The 14,117-nt window shown below is 37.0% G+C and overlaps 2 protein-coding genes across 5 annotated transcripts in view; both read right to left on the minus strand.

Annotated features, from left to right (window-relative positions):
* The window catches only part of KCNIP4 (potassium voltage-gated channel interacting protein 4), a 1,196,254-nt gene that overhangs the window by 534,691 nt on the left and 647,446 nt on the right, over nucleotides 1–14,117 (minus strand). The gene's annotated exons all lie outside the window — the stretch shown is intronic.
* LOC135270536 (lanC-like protein 2) lies at nucleotides 1,171–13,882 on the minus strand. Its single transcript, XM_064366031.1, has one exon. The coding sequence runs from the start codon at nucleotides 5,628–5,630 to the stop codon at nucleotides 5,073–5,075; it is 558 nt and encodes a 185-aa protein (XP_064222101.1). The 5' UTR covers nucleotides 5,631–13,882; the 3' UTR covers nucleotides 1,171–5,072.

Consider the following 14,117-nt stretch of genomic DNA (forward strand, 5'->3'; position numbering starts at 1 on the left):
AGTGCCCTACAAGAAAAGAGAAAGGCAAGGGTTAGAACGGCTTCTGTTTTTATTTCATAGACTTCTGCATCACCTGAAATGTTGTGAGCTCATATCAATTTGAGAAATAAAATAAGAGTCATTTACATGAATAAAGAATAATACTATGATCATTCCCATTAGAATGTATTTATAGATATAAGAAAAGAAATGCATGTGTACTAAACATAGGTCCATATCTCTTATAATTATTATGCAAAAGCAAAAGAGGAAATATATTCATGTACTGTCTGATGAGTATTATAATGATACAGCAGTAAACAGAGTTATGTAAAACTGGGCACTGCTCTAATTGAACAGTATACATTAATGCATTTATTTAATTATCATAATAATCCCCTGAAACATATGTAATTATCTCCATGTGTCAGATGAGGAACCTGGGACACAGGTAAGTTAAATTACTTCTCAAAAGTCCTACTAGTTACTTACACAAGGAAGTTTGTGGAAGAACCTGATACCAACTGTTTTCTACTAAATTTCATACTACTTATGATTCGCACATAAACCTATTTTGCAGGAAGTCTAGAAGCCTTGTGAGGACGTCTGAAACCCAGACAAAGACTAACTAGGGCTACAGGATGTGATTTTGCCTTTTTAAACTTTCTATCCCCATCTTACCCTGCTTTTGCACTTTGGCTATTTTTTGATTAAAAAAATATATATTATATATATACATATATATATAGTTAATACCAAAATATATTTTCGAAGAAACAAATATTATAAAATTTGATTTAGCAATATATAAGTAATACTAATTGGCCGGGCACAGTGGTTCACACCTGCAATCCTAGCACTTTGGGAGGCCAAGGCGGGTGGATCACGAGGTCAGTAGTTCAAGATCAGCCTGGCCAAGATAGTGAAACCCCATCTCTATTAAAAATACTAGCAAGGCGTGGTGGCAGGCGCCTATAATCCCAGCTACTGGGGAGGCTGAGGCAGGGAATTGTTTGAACCCAGGCGGTAGAGGTGCAGTGAGCAGACATTGTGCCATTGCACTCCAGTCTGGGCGACAGAGCGAGACTCTGTCTCAAAAAAAAAAAAAAGTGATACTAATTTATAGTCATTTGTCTGATTCTTATTCATTCATAGACATTTGATGAGCATCTACTAAGTAAAGCTGCAGGAAATATAAGCATAAATTAGAAACTCTTTCCACCTTAAAAAATATGCTTGGGGTTTACTGGAGAAGACAGGTGTTTGAACATTAGCAGCTTTGTTCTACCAGTAGCAAGATTCATGTTGACTCATGAACAGTCTCTCTTGAGGTCTTCCTTGCTACCAGAGACACATGCACACACACACATCTGCATGAGGATTAGCCAGGTGGGACTGTTCACTCATCACTGGATCACAGCACAACTATCCCTACCCCAAGGTGATAACTGTATCTGTAACCTTATAACTTGCCTATTTTTCTGTGATGCTTTAATCATGAACAGATGTATGCTTAGGCTATAGGCAAAACACATGTAAAACATAATAAAAGGAAAAGGAGAATGAAACTAAAGCAGAAGCCCCTATCATTATTAAAAGAAAGAGGGGGGGGGGTGGGGGAATGGACTAACCACTTAGACTAGATTTTGGAAAATAATTGACAGTAATTAAAAATAGTAAGAACAAATACTTACATAGTATTAACCTCGAGCCAGGCATTGTAGGTGTTTTATATATTTTAACCTTTTTATGCTCAAAACTCTATGAGATAAATACTATTGTTACTTTATTTTTACTGATAAAGAAACTGAGACTCAGAAAGAAAAAGCATCGTGCCCAGTATTACAAATTGGGTATGTTCTGGGGCCTGTGTTCAAACTCAGGTGATCACTTCAGAGTGAACACTCGACCACCACCAGGTCATCTGTGACACAATGTTGAGTAAGTACTGACTGAGTCACCCCTCTTTGCTGGCAACTGCACCTAATGTTATACATATATATGAGAACACGTGGTATTTGGTTTTCTGTTATTGCATTCATTTGCTTAGGATAATAGCCTCCAGCTCCATCCATGTTGTTCCAAAGGACATGATCTCATTTTTTCATGTCTGTATAGTATTCCATATTCACAACCATTCTATAAGGTGAATCTTATGCCCATTTGTTAATAAAGAAAAACTAAGAACAGATAATTATTATTGACTGGGTTTGGATGAAAAGACTATTTGAATTCAACACTGTGCTTTTAGGGGGAAATTGTTTTTGGACTTACGTTCTGTGAAAGTACAAGTCATGTCTTATTTACTTTAGAATCTAAAACGACAGCATGTTTTTATTCATTTTTAATTATTATGGATACATAATAGGTGTATATATTTATTTGATATTTTGATATAGGCATATAATGTGTAATGATTCAGTCAGGGTAACTGGAGCATCTATTACCTCAAGCATTTATCATTTCTTTTTGTTAGCAACATTCTAATTCTACTCTTTCACTTATTTTAAAATATACAATGTTATTGTTGACTGTAGTCATCCTCTTGTGCTATCGAACACTAGATTTTATTTCTTCTATCTAACCATATATTTGTACTTATTAACTATCCCATAGCATAGAGCACCAAAGCAAGAACTTTTTTCTATCGTAAATTGCATCAATATTAATTAAGAGTGATGTAATCTATGTCCCTTTATTTAAGAAAAAAAAATCTAGTAATGAAAAAGAAAATTATATGGATCAACCTTAAGGACAAGTTTTATAAAGTACTTTAAAAAAATGTATGAGATGTACTTAGGATTCCTGCCTAGTAAGTCATTTAATGAAATCTTTGCACTGGTCTTAAGTGCAGCTGTGTACTGCTTGAAACCTCTCTTTATCACTCCTTTCCTTTTAAATCTGTTCCTCATATTAAATAGTTCTTACCTAGGTTTTCGCATGAATGGCACCTAGGCAGATGTAAGAAGCTGCTGCTAGGGAAATAAAATGGAAACTCAGAAATGAAGGAAGCTGAGAATTGCCGAGCAGCCACAGACTCCCACTCTGCACCCGCTTCCTCACCCCACCCTTTCCCACATATCACATAAGCATTCCAATTTTGCCTTGCTGAGGAAATGAAGCAAAACACATCAATGGAGTGAAATGGTTTGTCCCTAAGAATCATGAAACCAAAGCTCCTCTTAGCAAGTACCAAAAAAAAAAAAAAAAATGAGCTCTCCTTTTAGTTAAGTAAGACTCCTAGGCAAAACATCAATATCCTGGGCTCTTCATAACTTTTTTGACATGGAAATGTTTATAGAGATGGCTCTTTATCAATGATTCTAGAAACTGTTTGACTTGAAGTTGAAAAATGAATTCAAGGTATAAAAATCTGGCATTAGCTCAAAGATGTTGACCCTGAATTCTCTTATTTTTAAAGATTAAAAACGAACTCAGAACTCCTCAATTTTAAATATGTTTTCTGGACCCAAAAATGTTTTTCATTTTACGTTGATAAATTACTATATTCCAAAGGGTACTGTTTTTCTCCTTCTGGGAAAAAAAATAATGTACATTTCATATTGATATTTTTTTCCTTTTAAAATTAACCTCTAAAAAAAGTTACATAAACACATGCCAAAAAGTAACATGTTCAAAGAAGAAATGAAAAACATCACTGTGTGTATATACCCACCTCCTGTGTGTATACGTTTATAATGAGATCATTATTTTGCATTCTGTTTTGAAACTTGTTCTTTTAACTTAAAAAATATGATCTGAATGTCTTCTCAACACACTGGTATTTGCCATTCTCAGGGGATTTAGGGTGAATAGATGGGAGAATTTATGAACATGCAAATGAAACAAGGCTCTTGCCCGAGCTGAGTGAATTTGGGCCAAGGAAGATGACACTGATTAGGTGAGAGAGAAACAAAGATTAGAAAGGTCAGAAGTCTGTGACCTGAAGGAGGCGGCCAGGAAACCACATTGGTCACGACACAGCCTTTTCAAGGTCAGGAAGGGAGTGACCTGGCGAGCAACAGCTAGGTAGACGTAAGAACAGGTTACTGTGACCTTCTGAGGAGCCAAAACTAATCATTGTAAGCTAAGCACTTTATGTCTACTAAATATGTGTTCTTTACAGACAATACTATATGAGCTAGATCCAGTTGAGAATTTTATAGAAGAAGAAATAGAGGATCAGAAAAGTTAAATACTTTGCTGGAGATGACACAGCTTGTTAGAGCAGGGATTGTAGTTAGGGTGTTTTCCTTCCAATGTCACAGCATGTTCCATTTCAAAGCTTCCATTTCAAGCTTTATTCTTTATCTACTGCCCTTTTTCACGATGTCTGTCTTCTCCCTCTGTACTTGTACACATGGTTAAATATAAATTCATCTCCCAGAAAATCTTCACAGGTCTTGGTGCAAAAGAATCAGGGTTCTTCAGTGAGCTCAATGTATGTTAACTGATGAATCTCATGGCTTATGTTTGTGGAGTATGCATATGTGTGTGGAGTATACAAGAGTGTGCACCTATGAGTCTAGCATATGTTTATACAAACATGTATTTGTATACAAATAGGTATGTGTAGATACACACACAAAATTATAAACCTCACTGATTTTAATAACCATCTTATACGTATTTTCAAAGGCAGAGAATTAGGTCTGTGACAACGAGATATCAAACTTTCCAAAAGCTAACAAGAGATGATTGATGGCTAACACTTACAGACACAAGAGAAGTACAAACGCACCACCATTAAAAATATCTGATGAATAAACTTTCATCACTGAAACTAAGAATACAAGTGGAACAGTCTTCTCTATGTATTGTAATTTTACTCTATTTGTGACGGTACAGTATATAAATAACTTTTTTTTTTTTTTTTTCTTTTTTTGGGTGTGAAGAAGTCATATTTTATACTGGTGAGGGCGCCGTTACAAAATGCTGATGGATGGCTTCGGTCACTCATGCTCTAACAGAGGGGCCTGTGACGGTGTCTGCTTTTTTTCTCTTTCAGGATTCCCAGTTGTTTCTGTGTCAGGCACTAAGCGATCTGGTGGCTTTTGGTCCAAATGGGTATTTTACTTGTCTTTTTGCACCTTTTAATCCCTCTTCGAAAAGTCAAGTTCAAATGCTGGAAACCGTGATGCCTCTGCTCCCAGCATATCGGAGAGAAAGTGAATAGCGCCAGCCATACCTTCAAAGAGCGAATAGGGTCTGTCAGGAATGCGGCACCCATGTGCTCCATAATCTAGACACCACTCTGCAAACTTGCAAGCTCGGTAGAGGTTCTTCTTATTCTGCGTGAGACTGTAAAGGGACAGGAAGGAGTAGCCATTGCCAGCAGTCCCGTGGCAGATCCTGTAGCCCTTCGGCAGCAGACTCTGCTGCCAAATCACATCACTACACTCCATGGCCTCTTTCAAGTACTTCTCCTCCTTAAAGACCCTGTACGCCTGCAGGAGCATGTGGATGACCCCCGGGGCGCCGTGGCACCAGTGCACCAGCTGGCCTGTTTCATTGCTTAATGACAACGGGTAATTCCCAGATCGAAATTTTTTGTGGCCCACATAATCAATACCGGGTTTCACCATTTCTGTCAAGGTTTCTTGGTCCACTTTCGCTGTTGGCTGCATTAACGTATAATAGATTCCAGCCATGCCATGGGCTGCTCCAGGAATTCATCTGTGGCCTTTTAAGAGAAGTCTGAGAGTTTTTTCTTAAGCATTTTCAACATAATAAATAAACTAGCATTTGAACACATTTTGTTGGGTCTTCTCCCTGAGAGATGTTACCAATTATTTGGATTGATAGTACAACACAGCAGCTGCTAGGAAATGGGATTTTAAGTCAGTGCCTTTGCCTCATCACACATCTGGAGAACACCATTCCCACAGCTTTCCCACCTTGTTCAATTTTAAGTCTTCCATGGTGATACCTCCATTGTCTGAGCTACAGTATCTATTTTTGCAAATTTAGAGGGTTGTACTGACAGATTCTCTGTAAATTTCTTTTTTTTTTTTCTATTCTCTCATTTGCTACCAAGTCCTTCCCTTCTCTTTGAACATATCTGTAAAAATAATATTGCAGTAATATACCCAAGAAAATTCCTCCTTTATCTAAGTTGGGAAGAGTATTCTTTTAAAACGATGACCACGAATCTCAAATGGGCACTCAGCACTGCCCAACAATCTTCTCACATTTGCTCAGTAAATTCACTTCCTCAGGCTCTGATAAGACTATATGGTACTTCCTTTCTCTTTGAAATATCAATTACTCCCACCACAATGCTTTTCACCCTACCCTACTTCATATTAACTGAGAAGAAAGCAATTGGACACAATATCTCTCAACTTCCCATTATAAATGTACCAGTATCTAAGCTGGTATTCTCTGCTTTCCCTAGCATATACTGCAGAGAAAGAGAGGCTTTGCTGCAACTAAAGCCAACTCCTTTGCAGTATCAGGGACCTCAGTGGTTTTTTTTTTTTTTTTTTTCCCCTATGGCATCTCCAGCACCTAGAAGAGTACCCAGTAGGAACTCAGTAAATATAAATTCAATGAATGAATGAATGAATGAATGAATACCTATGACTATGAAAGATTTCATCTGTCCAAAATGGGGAGGAGGACAAGCATCAGGACAGCTTTAGGGTGATACTCGACATCTGCAGTACATGGCTAATCACATGTAAAACAAAGGATAAATAAATAGGAGATAATGTTCACCCGTGCCTCATCTACTCTGTCTTCGTCTTACCTGGCTTCTTACATTGTATCTATCAATTAATGGTTACATTCATAGAATATATTAATAGAGCCAGCTACTGTCCATTCATCTCTGTAAGTTTTAACAACAGTGACCAATTTACATAAGATGAAACTGAAGCTCAAAGGAGTCAAGTATGTTACCAATGTCAACTCTTAAGCGACGGAGGTGAGGTTCAAATCCATGGATTTTTTTTTTTATTGAGAAAGTCCATACTCTCACCACTCAGCCATGTTGTCAATCAGCCCCTGAGACCTTCCTGCAAGTCCAAGTTCAACTGAGTTTCTTAGCCAATCCTTCAGGAAATAGGACTACATTTTACTGCAGTCTACTTGAAATGTTATGCTGTCAATAATCCCATCCTAATTGTGTCAGGCATGAAGTCTAAATGGCCACAGAGATAGGCAGAGAGACATGGGAACCCCTAATGGGAACTTGATATCCAACCTCTGTCTTCTAGGATTGGATCTTGCCTTCTGTGTTCCCAGTCATGAATTTTAATTATGCAAGAAAAGGCAATATCTTCTAAGATTACGACAGGAACAGATCTTGGTTTTATGGGATCTGAAGCACATATGATTTGGGGAAGTGGGGTCCATGAGAAAAGAATTAAAAATCACATATAAAATTTGGCATGGAAGTTAATATTAATTAGAGTAGGAATGGGAAGGGGGCCATGCATTTAAAAGTCTCTATAGCTTAATCTTCATTTACTTCAAAGTAATTCTGCCTCTGATCATGATCTAGTCCTAACTGGAAGGCAGAAAGACAGTGGTTGAGAACTTTTGTTCTCCAGGTCGGCAGCCTGAATTTGAATCCCACCTTGACCACTTCCATCCAGGTATATGATCTTAGGCGAGGGACTGAAACTACACAAGCATATACTTTCTCATTTGTTAAATTTTCAACTACGACAAGTTTATAAAAATTGCTAATATGAATGATCATATAAAGTCTTGTTCATAGTGCCTGACATATGCTCAACACAGTGCTCATTAAGGTGTGTTTGATATGATTAGCCTCTAATGCCACCTTCTTGCTTATCAGCTCTGGGATCTCTCTACTTGAGACTCCCCTACTATATTCATTTGATACCTCCTAAATGCCTGAGCACCAGGCATTTAGGATTTGACTCTGAGTCTTCCCATTATGTATCTTCAACGACAAGATCCGGGCCCTAACTCCCTGCTGAACCAAAGCTTGGTTCCCAGCCTCACTACAATGGTGTCATCATATTTTGGCATACCTATTAGTTTCATCAGAAGCCTTGTTTCTGCCTGTGTACCAGCAAATCTTCCCCATTTTCCTGGGCATAATCCAATAAAACTAGAAAAAAGTAATATGATGAAAATCATTCACAATAGATTTTTAAGTAAAGAGCTAGAATTCCTATAATTATGGCTAGTAAGGTTGTTTTTACAGGGATATACAAAAATTAGATACTACAAATATGTAAAATGGTGAGGTCCTCACCTAGACTATAATGACCACTCTATTACAGATAATGTAATTATTACAATATATATGCTACTGAACAGCACTGTGATTTCTAACAAGTCAATTAACCTTCTGGGGCCTCAATTTCCTCATAAAATGAGGAGGCTGGACTACATTGTCTATGATTCTTGCTAGTTCCAAAAAATATGTATTAGTACATATTCCTGGGATATTAATGTATCATTCACATCTCAACTTGGAATGTGCCCATTTGAATATTTCCCTTTGAAACTGATAAGTGAGGGAGGAGGAACTACTCAAAGGAGCAACATTGTCTTCTTTTTTTTCCGTGTGAAATTCACCTTTTTACTCTACCATCACATATTTTTACTATGGCAAGTGCTCAAGGAATATTATTTGGCGTTTCAAAATTCCTTCTCTAGTAAAGTCCTATTAAGACAATTAGCGTTGCTCCTAAAACTGTATATATATGTTATATATGGTGTATAACCCAAGTTGTTGAAGCAACCTGGTAAGATGAAATGAAGACTAGACCTGCTCACCCCATGGGGAAGGTAGAGGGAAGACCTAGATCAATGAAGAGGAGTGAAGTTTTGGCTTACGCTCATGCTAAAGATTGCTACAGGCAGTCATTTCATATAAAGGAAGTCTGAAAATAAGTGCTGAGTCCATGCCCTGGCAGGGATCTGGGGCAGAACAAAGAGATGTCTGGGAGTAGGCAGGTATGATACGGAAACAATATCAGAGCATGTAAAAGAAGATAGAGTCAGGAACTGTGTAGAAACTTCCTAACTGAACCCTTCACTGGCTTTCCAGGACCAAAGAGCAAGTCCTAAAGTCCTTATAACGGGCCTGTAGGGTATGACTTTGGCTCTCCCTCCATTGCTCCTCCCATTACCCTGGTGCGCTCACTCTGCTTCAGCTACGTTAGCCTGCCTGTGCTCCTTGGATACATGAGGCACGCTTCTAACCAAAGTCTCTTGCATGTGGCAATTCTTTTCCCTGGAATGCCCTTGTCCCAGACTCTCTCACGTCTCATGCACTCATTTCCTTTAAGTATTTTCAGACAAGTCAGTTCTTTGGAAGGGCCTTCTCTGACCACCCTTTGCCTCTACTGTCTGACTACCCATAAAACAAATACGTAAAATGGTGAGGTCCTCACTAGAATATAATTATCACTCTATTAGAGATGATGCAATTAATACAATATTTATGCTACCAAAAAGCATTGTGATTCCTAACAGTCAATTAACCTTCCTGGGCCTCAATTTACTCATAAAATGAGGAGGCTGGACAACCCTTTCTATGATTCCTGCTAGTTCCAAATAATATGCATTAGTACATATACCTGGGATATTAATATATCACTCATATCTCAACTTGGAATGCTAACACCCTGTTTCTGTCCCCATGCCATATTTTGTGCGTGTCTCTATTAAATATTGAATTATATATTTATATATAATTCTGTCCCCTTGCCATATTTTGTGCTTGTCTCTATTAAAAATTGAATTATATATTCCTTTATTTATTTTTTTTCTTGCTTCCCCAATAGCACATTAATTTCTCAAAGACTATAACTGTGTTCATATACTGTGCTTAGGACAACATATGGACCACAATACAGGCACACACATGTGCCTCTATTAGTAAATGATTTAAAGAATGACTGAAATCTACTACAACCACTCTGATTCTTATTTTTGTAGGATTTATAGTTTGTATCTCAAAACTCAGCAGATGAGCTTGGAAGAATGGAGGCTTTATCTGTTCTGCCGATGGCCGCATCCCCAGCATCTAGAACAGTACCTGGCACTTGGGAGTTCTCAATAAATAGTCTTAAATGTTGTTTATCACAAAAAAGTTCTTGTACTCTAGTTTTAAGAATAGAAATGAATTGTTCTTTGATTTTGGTAACAAGTCACCACCAGAATCAGTTTTAAGCCCAACCCAATCAATCAACGACAATTTTGCATTAGTAACCATGCTTTTGAAAGCCTAAAACTCTATATAAAACAGCAGTGTTTGTATTTGAGTGACAGCATCTTACAAGCACAGCTCTCACTTGTTTATTAAGCAATGAAGCAACTCTTGGTGTCAGATATTGAGCTGTGGTCTCTCTCTCTCTCTCTCTCTCTCTCTCTCTCTCTCTCTTTCATGGAAAGATGATGGTGCCTAGCTATAACAGGAAAACACAAATAACTTATTATAATCCTATACAGGGTCCTAAGCATATGTAAATACCAACTATATTAATCCACAAAACAAGCAGGAGAGGGAGGTGCTATGATTATTCCAATTTAGTATATAAAGAACTAGAGTACCGAGGGTTGCAGTGCTTACCCAAGGCCTACAGCTAAGGTGTATTCGAGCTGGGATTATTATTGAATCCAATTATTTTGGCTTCAGAGTCTGTGTTCTTATTTTCTACATTCTATGGCTTCCCTGTGAGAACTGAAACACAGTTGTTATAATTCCAGCAGCCAGATTTGGCTTGATGATTACTCTACTGACCTAATCAAATACTTTTCAAATAATTGTCATGAACAGTCTGGCCAGTGGCGGTGAATTTCAAACAGAGAGGTAAAGGCAGACATCTGTGGGATGGTGGTACTGAAGCAAGCAGTTAGGAAGGTATAGAATTTAGAGTTTAATAATTGGCATGTTGAACAATTAAGATAACTGCCCTTTGTAATCCCAGCACTTTGGGAGGCCGAGGCGGATGGATCACGAGGTCAAGAGATCGAGACCATCCTGGTCAACACGGTGAAACCCTGTCTCTATTAAAAATACAAAAAATTAGCTGGGCATAGTGGCGCGTGCCTGTAATCCCAGCTACTCAGGAGGCTGAGGCAGGAGAATTGCCTGAACCCAGGAGGCGGAGGTTGCGGTGAGCCGAGATCGCGCCATTGCACTCCACCCTGGGTAACAAGAGAGAAACTCCGTCTTAAAAAAAGATAACTGCCCTTGTAATTTCTGTGTGTGTGTGTGTGTGTGTGTGTGTGTGTGTGGTCACAGAGGTAGAAAACACCTCAATTTATGGCTAAATCCCTCAGCCTGATAGTTCTTTGTAATGGCACCTATTTCTAATCTTATAACTTCACTATCACCCAGCCCAGCTCTAAATCCTTGGACCATAAACAGAATAACAAGAGAGCTGCAATTTGAATAAGCATTTTATGAAACAGGTTATGTTTGAAGTTTATCTTCTGAGTATAATTCATTAGATTTTTCTTTGCAGAAAATATTTCTGTCAATAACAAATCATTTTTAAGTAATTTAATCTCTCTGGGACTTAGTTTCCTTATCTATAAGACAATCAATTTGAAACTGGCAGTTTCTGCAAGACGTTTTGTTCTATAAATCCTTGACAAATCAGAGCTACGATTATGCAAATTACTGATATATCTTCTCTTATTTTTCCCTCTTCCTCATTTTTCTGGGTTCACTATTGTACCTATGCTTTTACTAATGTCTCTACATAGAGCTAGAAGCAAAAAAAAAATCAGAGTCTTAAATACATTTTTTAAAATTTACATGGGCATATTCTGTAAGAGACATTTATATTGTATGTGACTCTTATGTATCTATGTATGTTTTATCTTACTTTGGAATATTTACCTTGTGCAGGCATAATGAATGTCTTTGGATCAGTACTACAATAAAGATATTGGAATTAATCTAGACTCCTTCACTTACTTCCTTGTGATCTTAAGCAAGTTATTATTCACCCTGAACTTCTAGTTTATTCATCCACAAAATCAAAATAACACTTGCAATCTTGCATGGTTGAGATGATAATTCCAAGGCAAGGCATATACAGCACTTTCTTTTCACCCTCTTTGTCTTACACAGGTTCTCAACTAAGGTAAGCTTTCCTCCCTCCATTGTACTCTGTTCTCAATAACTAGAACCATCAGTATCCCTTCTTGTTTTTTACTTGTTGATAAAGGTTGGGGTATGTATTTTCTGTTGATGACCATCTTCATCAAGGCTTTAAACCCAGCTGATGCTTGTGTTATGCTCTAATTCAATGCTGGATGAACTTACTTCAAAATATTACTTCAATATTCATCATCTTATTGCCTTTGTCCATGCTTGAATCAACCCAATCCATACATCTCAGACCTTTTCATAAATAACAGTCCTCCTGGATTCAAGGTCTCACTGTTTCTCAGTAGCATCTTATGTTGAATTTCCTCCTTTCTCCAAAATCACCAGCCCTTCTCTGCCCCATCTGTTTCTATCAATCCTACTTGTCTTTCAAAGCAAACCAGGACGACTCTGCATTTGATAATAAACATTTATGTCTGTTTTCTCTTCAAATTTCACCCCAGATCCCAACTAAAGTGCACACTTGATTTGACTGAAATTTAATGCTGATTTATTCATATTACAAGATTCTGTGTAATTTATAACGTAGTTCCTTTATAATGTTCTTTTACTGTGTTTAGAATAGTACAGTATGCATGCTTATGCTTATGAAATAATATAAGTGATTGAGGGTATTTCATGCATAGAATGTGTCCAAGAAAGGCTTATGGAAAGTCATTAATGAATGCCTGATTTAATAGTTTCTCCCCTTTGCAAAATTATTCACCATTGCCCATGATGTTGTAATGCTTAGAAAATTAAAATTATATAATAAGATATGGAGTCTGATGGCCTGAGTTTGAATTCCAGTTTTATGACTTGCTAGCTGAGTAATATTGATCCAAATTCAGTGGCCTCTATAGGTCTAAGTTTTCTTATATCTAAAGTGGAAGTGATTTACCTATCTCAAAGGCCCATGGTGAAGATTAAATAAGATATTGGCATGCTATGCTATATTACATGAATAATATAGCTATACTATATACTCTGTTTAACACATACCTGACATATAGGTAATATTCAATAAAGTAAGATATTAATATTATTTATAATTGTTTCATTTTATGGCTAAAAATTAGGATGTCAGTCAAATAATAGTCTAAAATCACATGACTAATAAGAAATGAAGCTGTGATTAGACTCCAATTATAACTTTAGATCCTCTGAGTGCAATCTCTGAATACACTAAATCTTCTTCCAGTAGTCCCCTTTTAGGCCTTAATGTTCTTGAAATAAGAAAAGATAAATCGTAAGAGACCCTAAAGACAGTTAGATGCTATATATATTCTCTTTATTTCAATCCTAGATGGTATAAAAAGATTGTATGTTTAAGTTTTCTAATATAAAGTATTTTTATCTTTCTTAAACTTTACAGTTTACAAAGACTTCTCTGATACCCCAAAACACATAAGCATTGGCATGCTATTGCATTGGGGGAAGCAGAATGCAGGGAGAATTAGAGCAAGACTCTATGAATTTCAATTAGGGAGCTATTTGAGATGAAAATCAGCCCCTCCTAGTCATCTCTAGCCCCTTGGTCCTTAATAAGCATCATGGTCTGGACACAACGTCACTGATGTTTTTCAGTTTGCCCAATTTATTGACAGATCCAGCACTTCTCCACTTCTGTCAACAGCACAGGAGAATTAAGAACTTGGGTTCTAAAAATCCATCTTTGCCTAGACAGCTAATACCTTGTTTAAGCCTCTTTGGGAAGCTTATATTACAGTACTACAGGTATCTACTAAATAAAATGAGTTGAACAAAAACAAAAGACAGTCTAGTGCTTATCCTAAGAAGGACTTAGATTACCAGTTGATTTCTTTTTGTCTTTTTATCAAAGATAAGTATCAATAAAAGTGACTTTTTTTCAAGTCATGTGTGTTAATGCATTTTTGTGAAATTTTGCTTTTATTAAGACTGGTAGAAGGATGGTTCTTTCTTCATTCAGTAACTGCTTCAGCATAATTTAATACATATTTAGATGAAAAGTAGATATTTCCACAGCGAAGCTTTACATACAGAGATAATGAAATCGCTTTGCCAT

The sequence above is a fragment of the Aotus nancymaae genome, unplaced genomic scaffold, assembly GCF_030222135.1.
Source record: "Aotus nancymaae isolate 86718 unplaced genomic scaffold, 86718_ANA_hifiasm-v0.15.2.pri h1tg000006l, whole genome shotgun sequence".
Classification (NCBI taxonomy): Eukaryota; Metazoa; Chordata; class Mammalia; order Primates; family Aotidae; genus Aotus; species Aotus nancymaae.

What these genes read in the sequence shown, in the direction of transcription:
- LOC135270536 (XM_064366031.1), bottom strand. Translation starts at nt 5,630, where the DNA reads ATGGCTGGAATCTATTATACGTTAATGCAGCCAACAGCGAAAGTGGAC.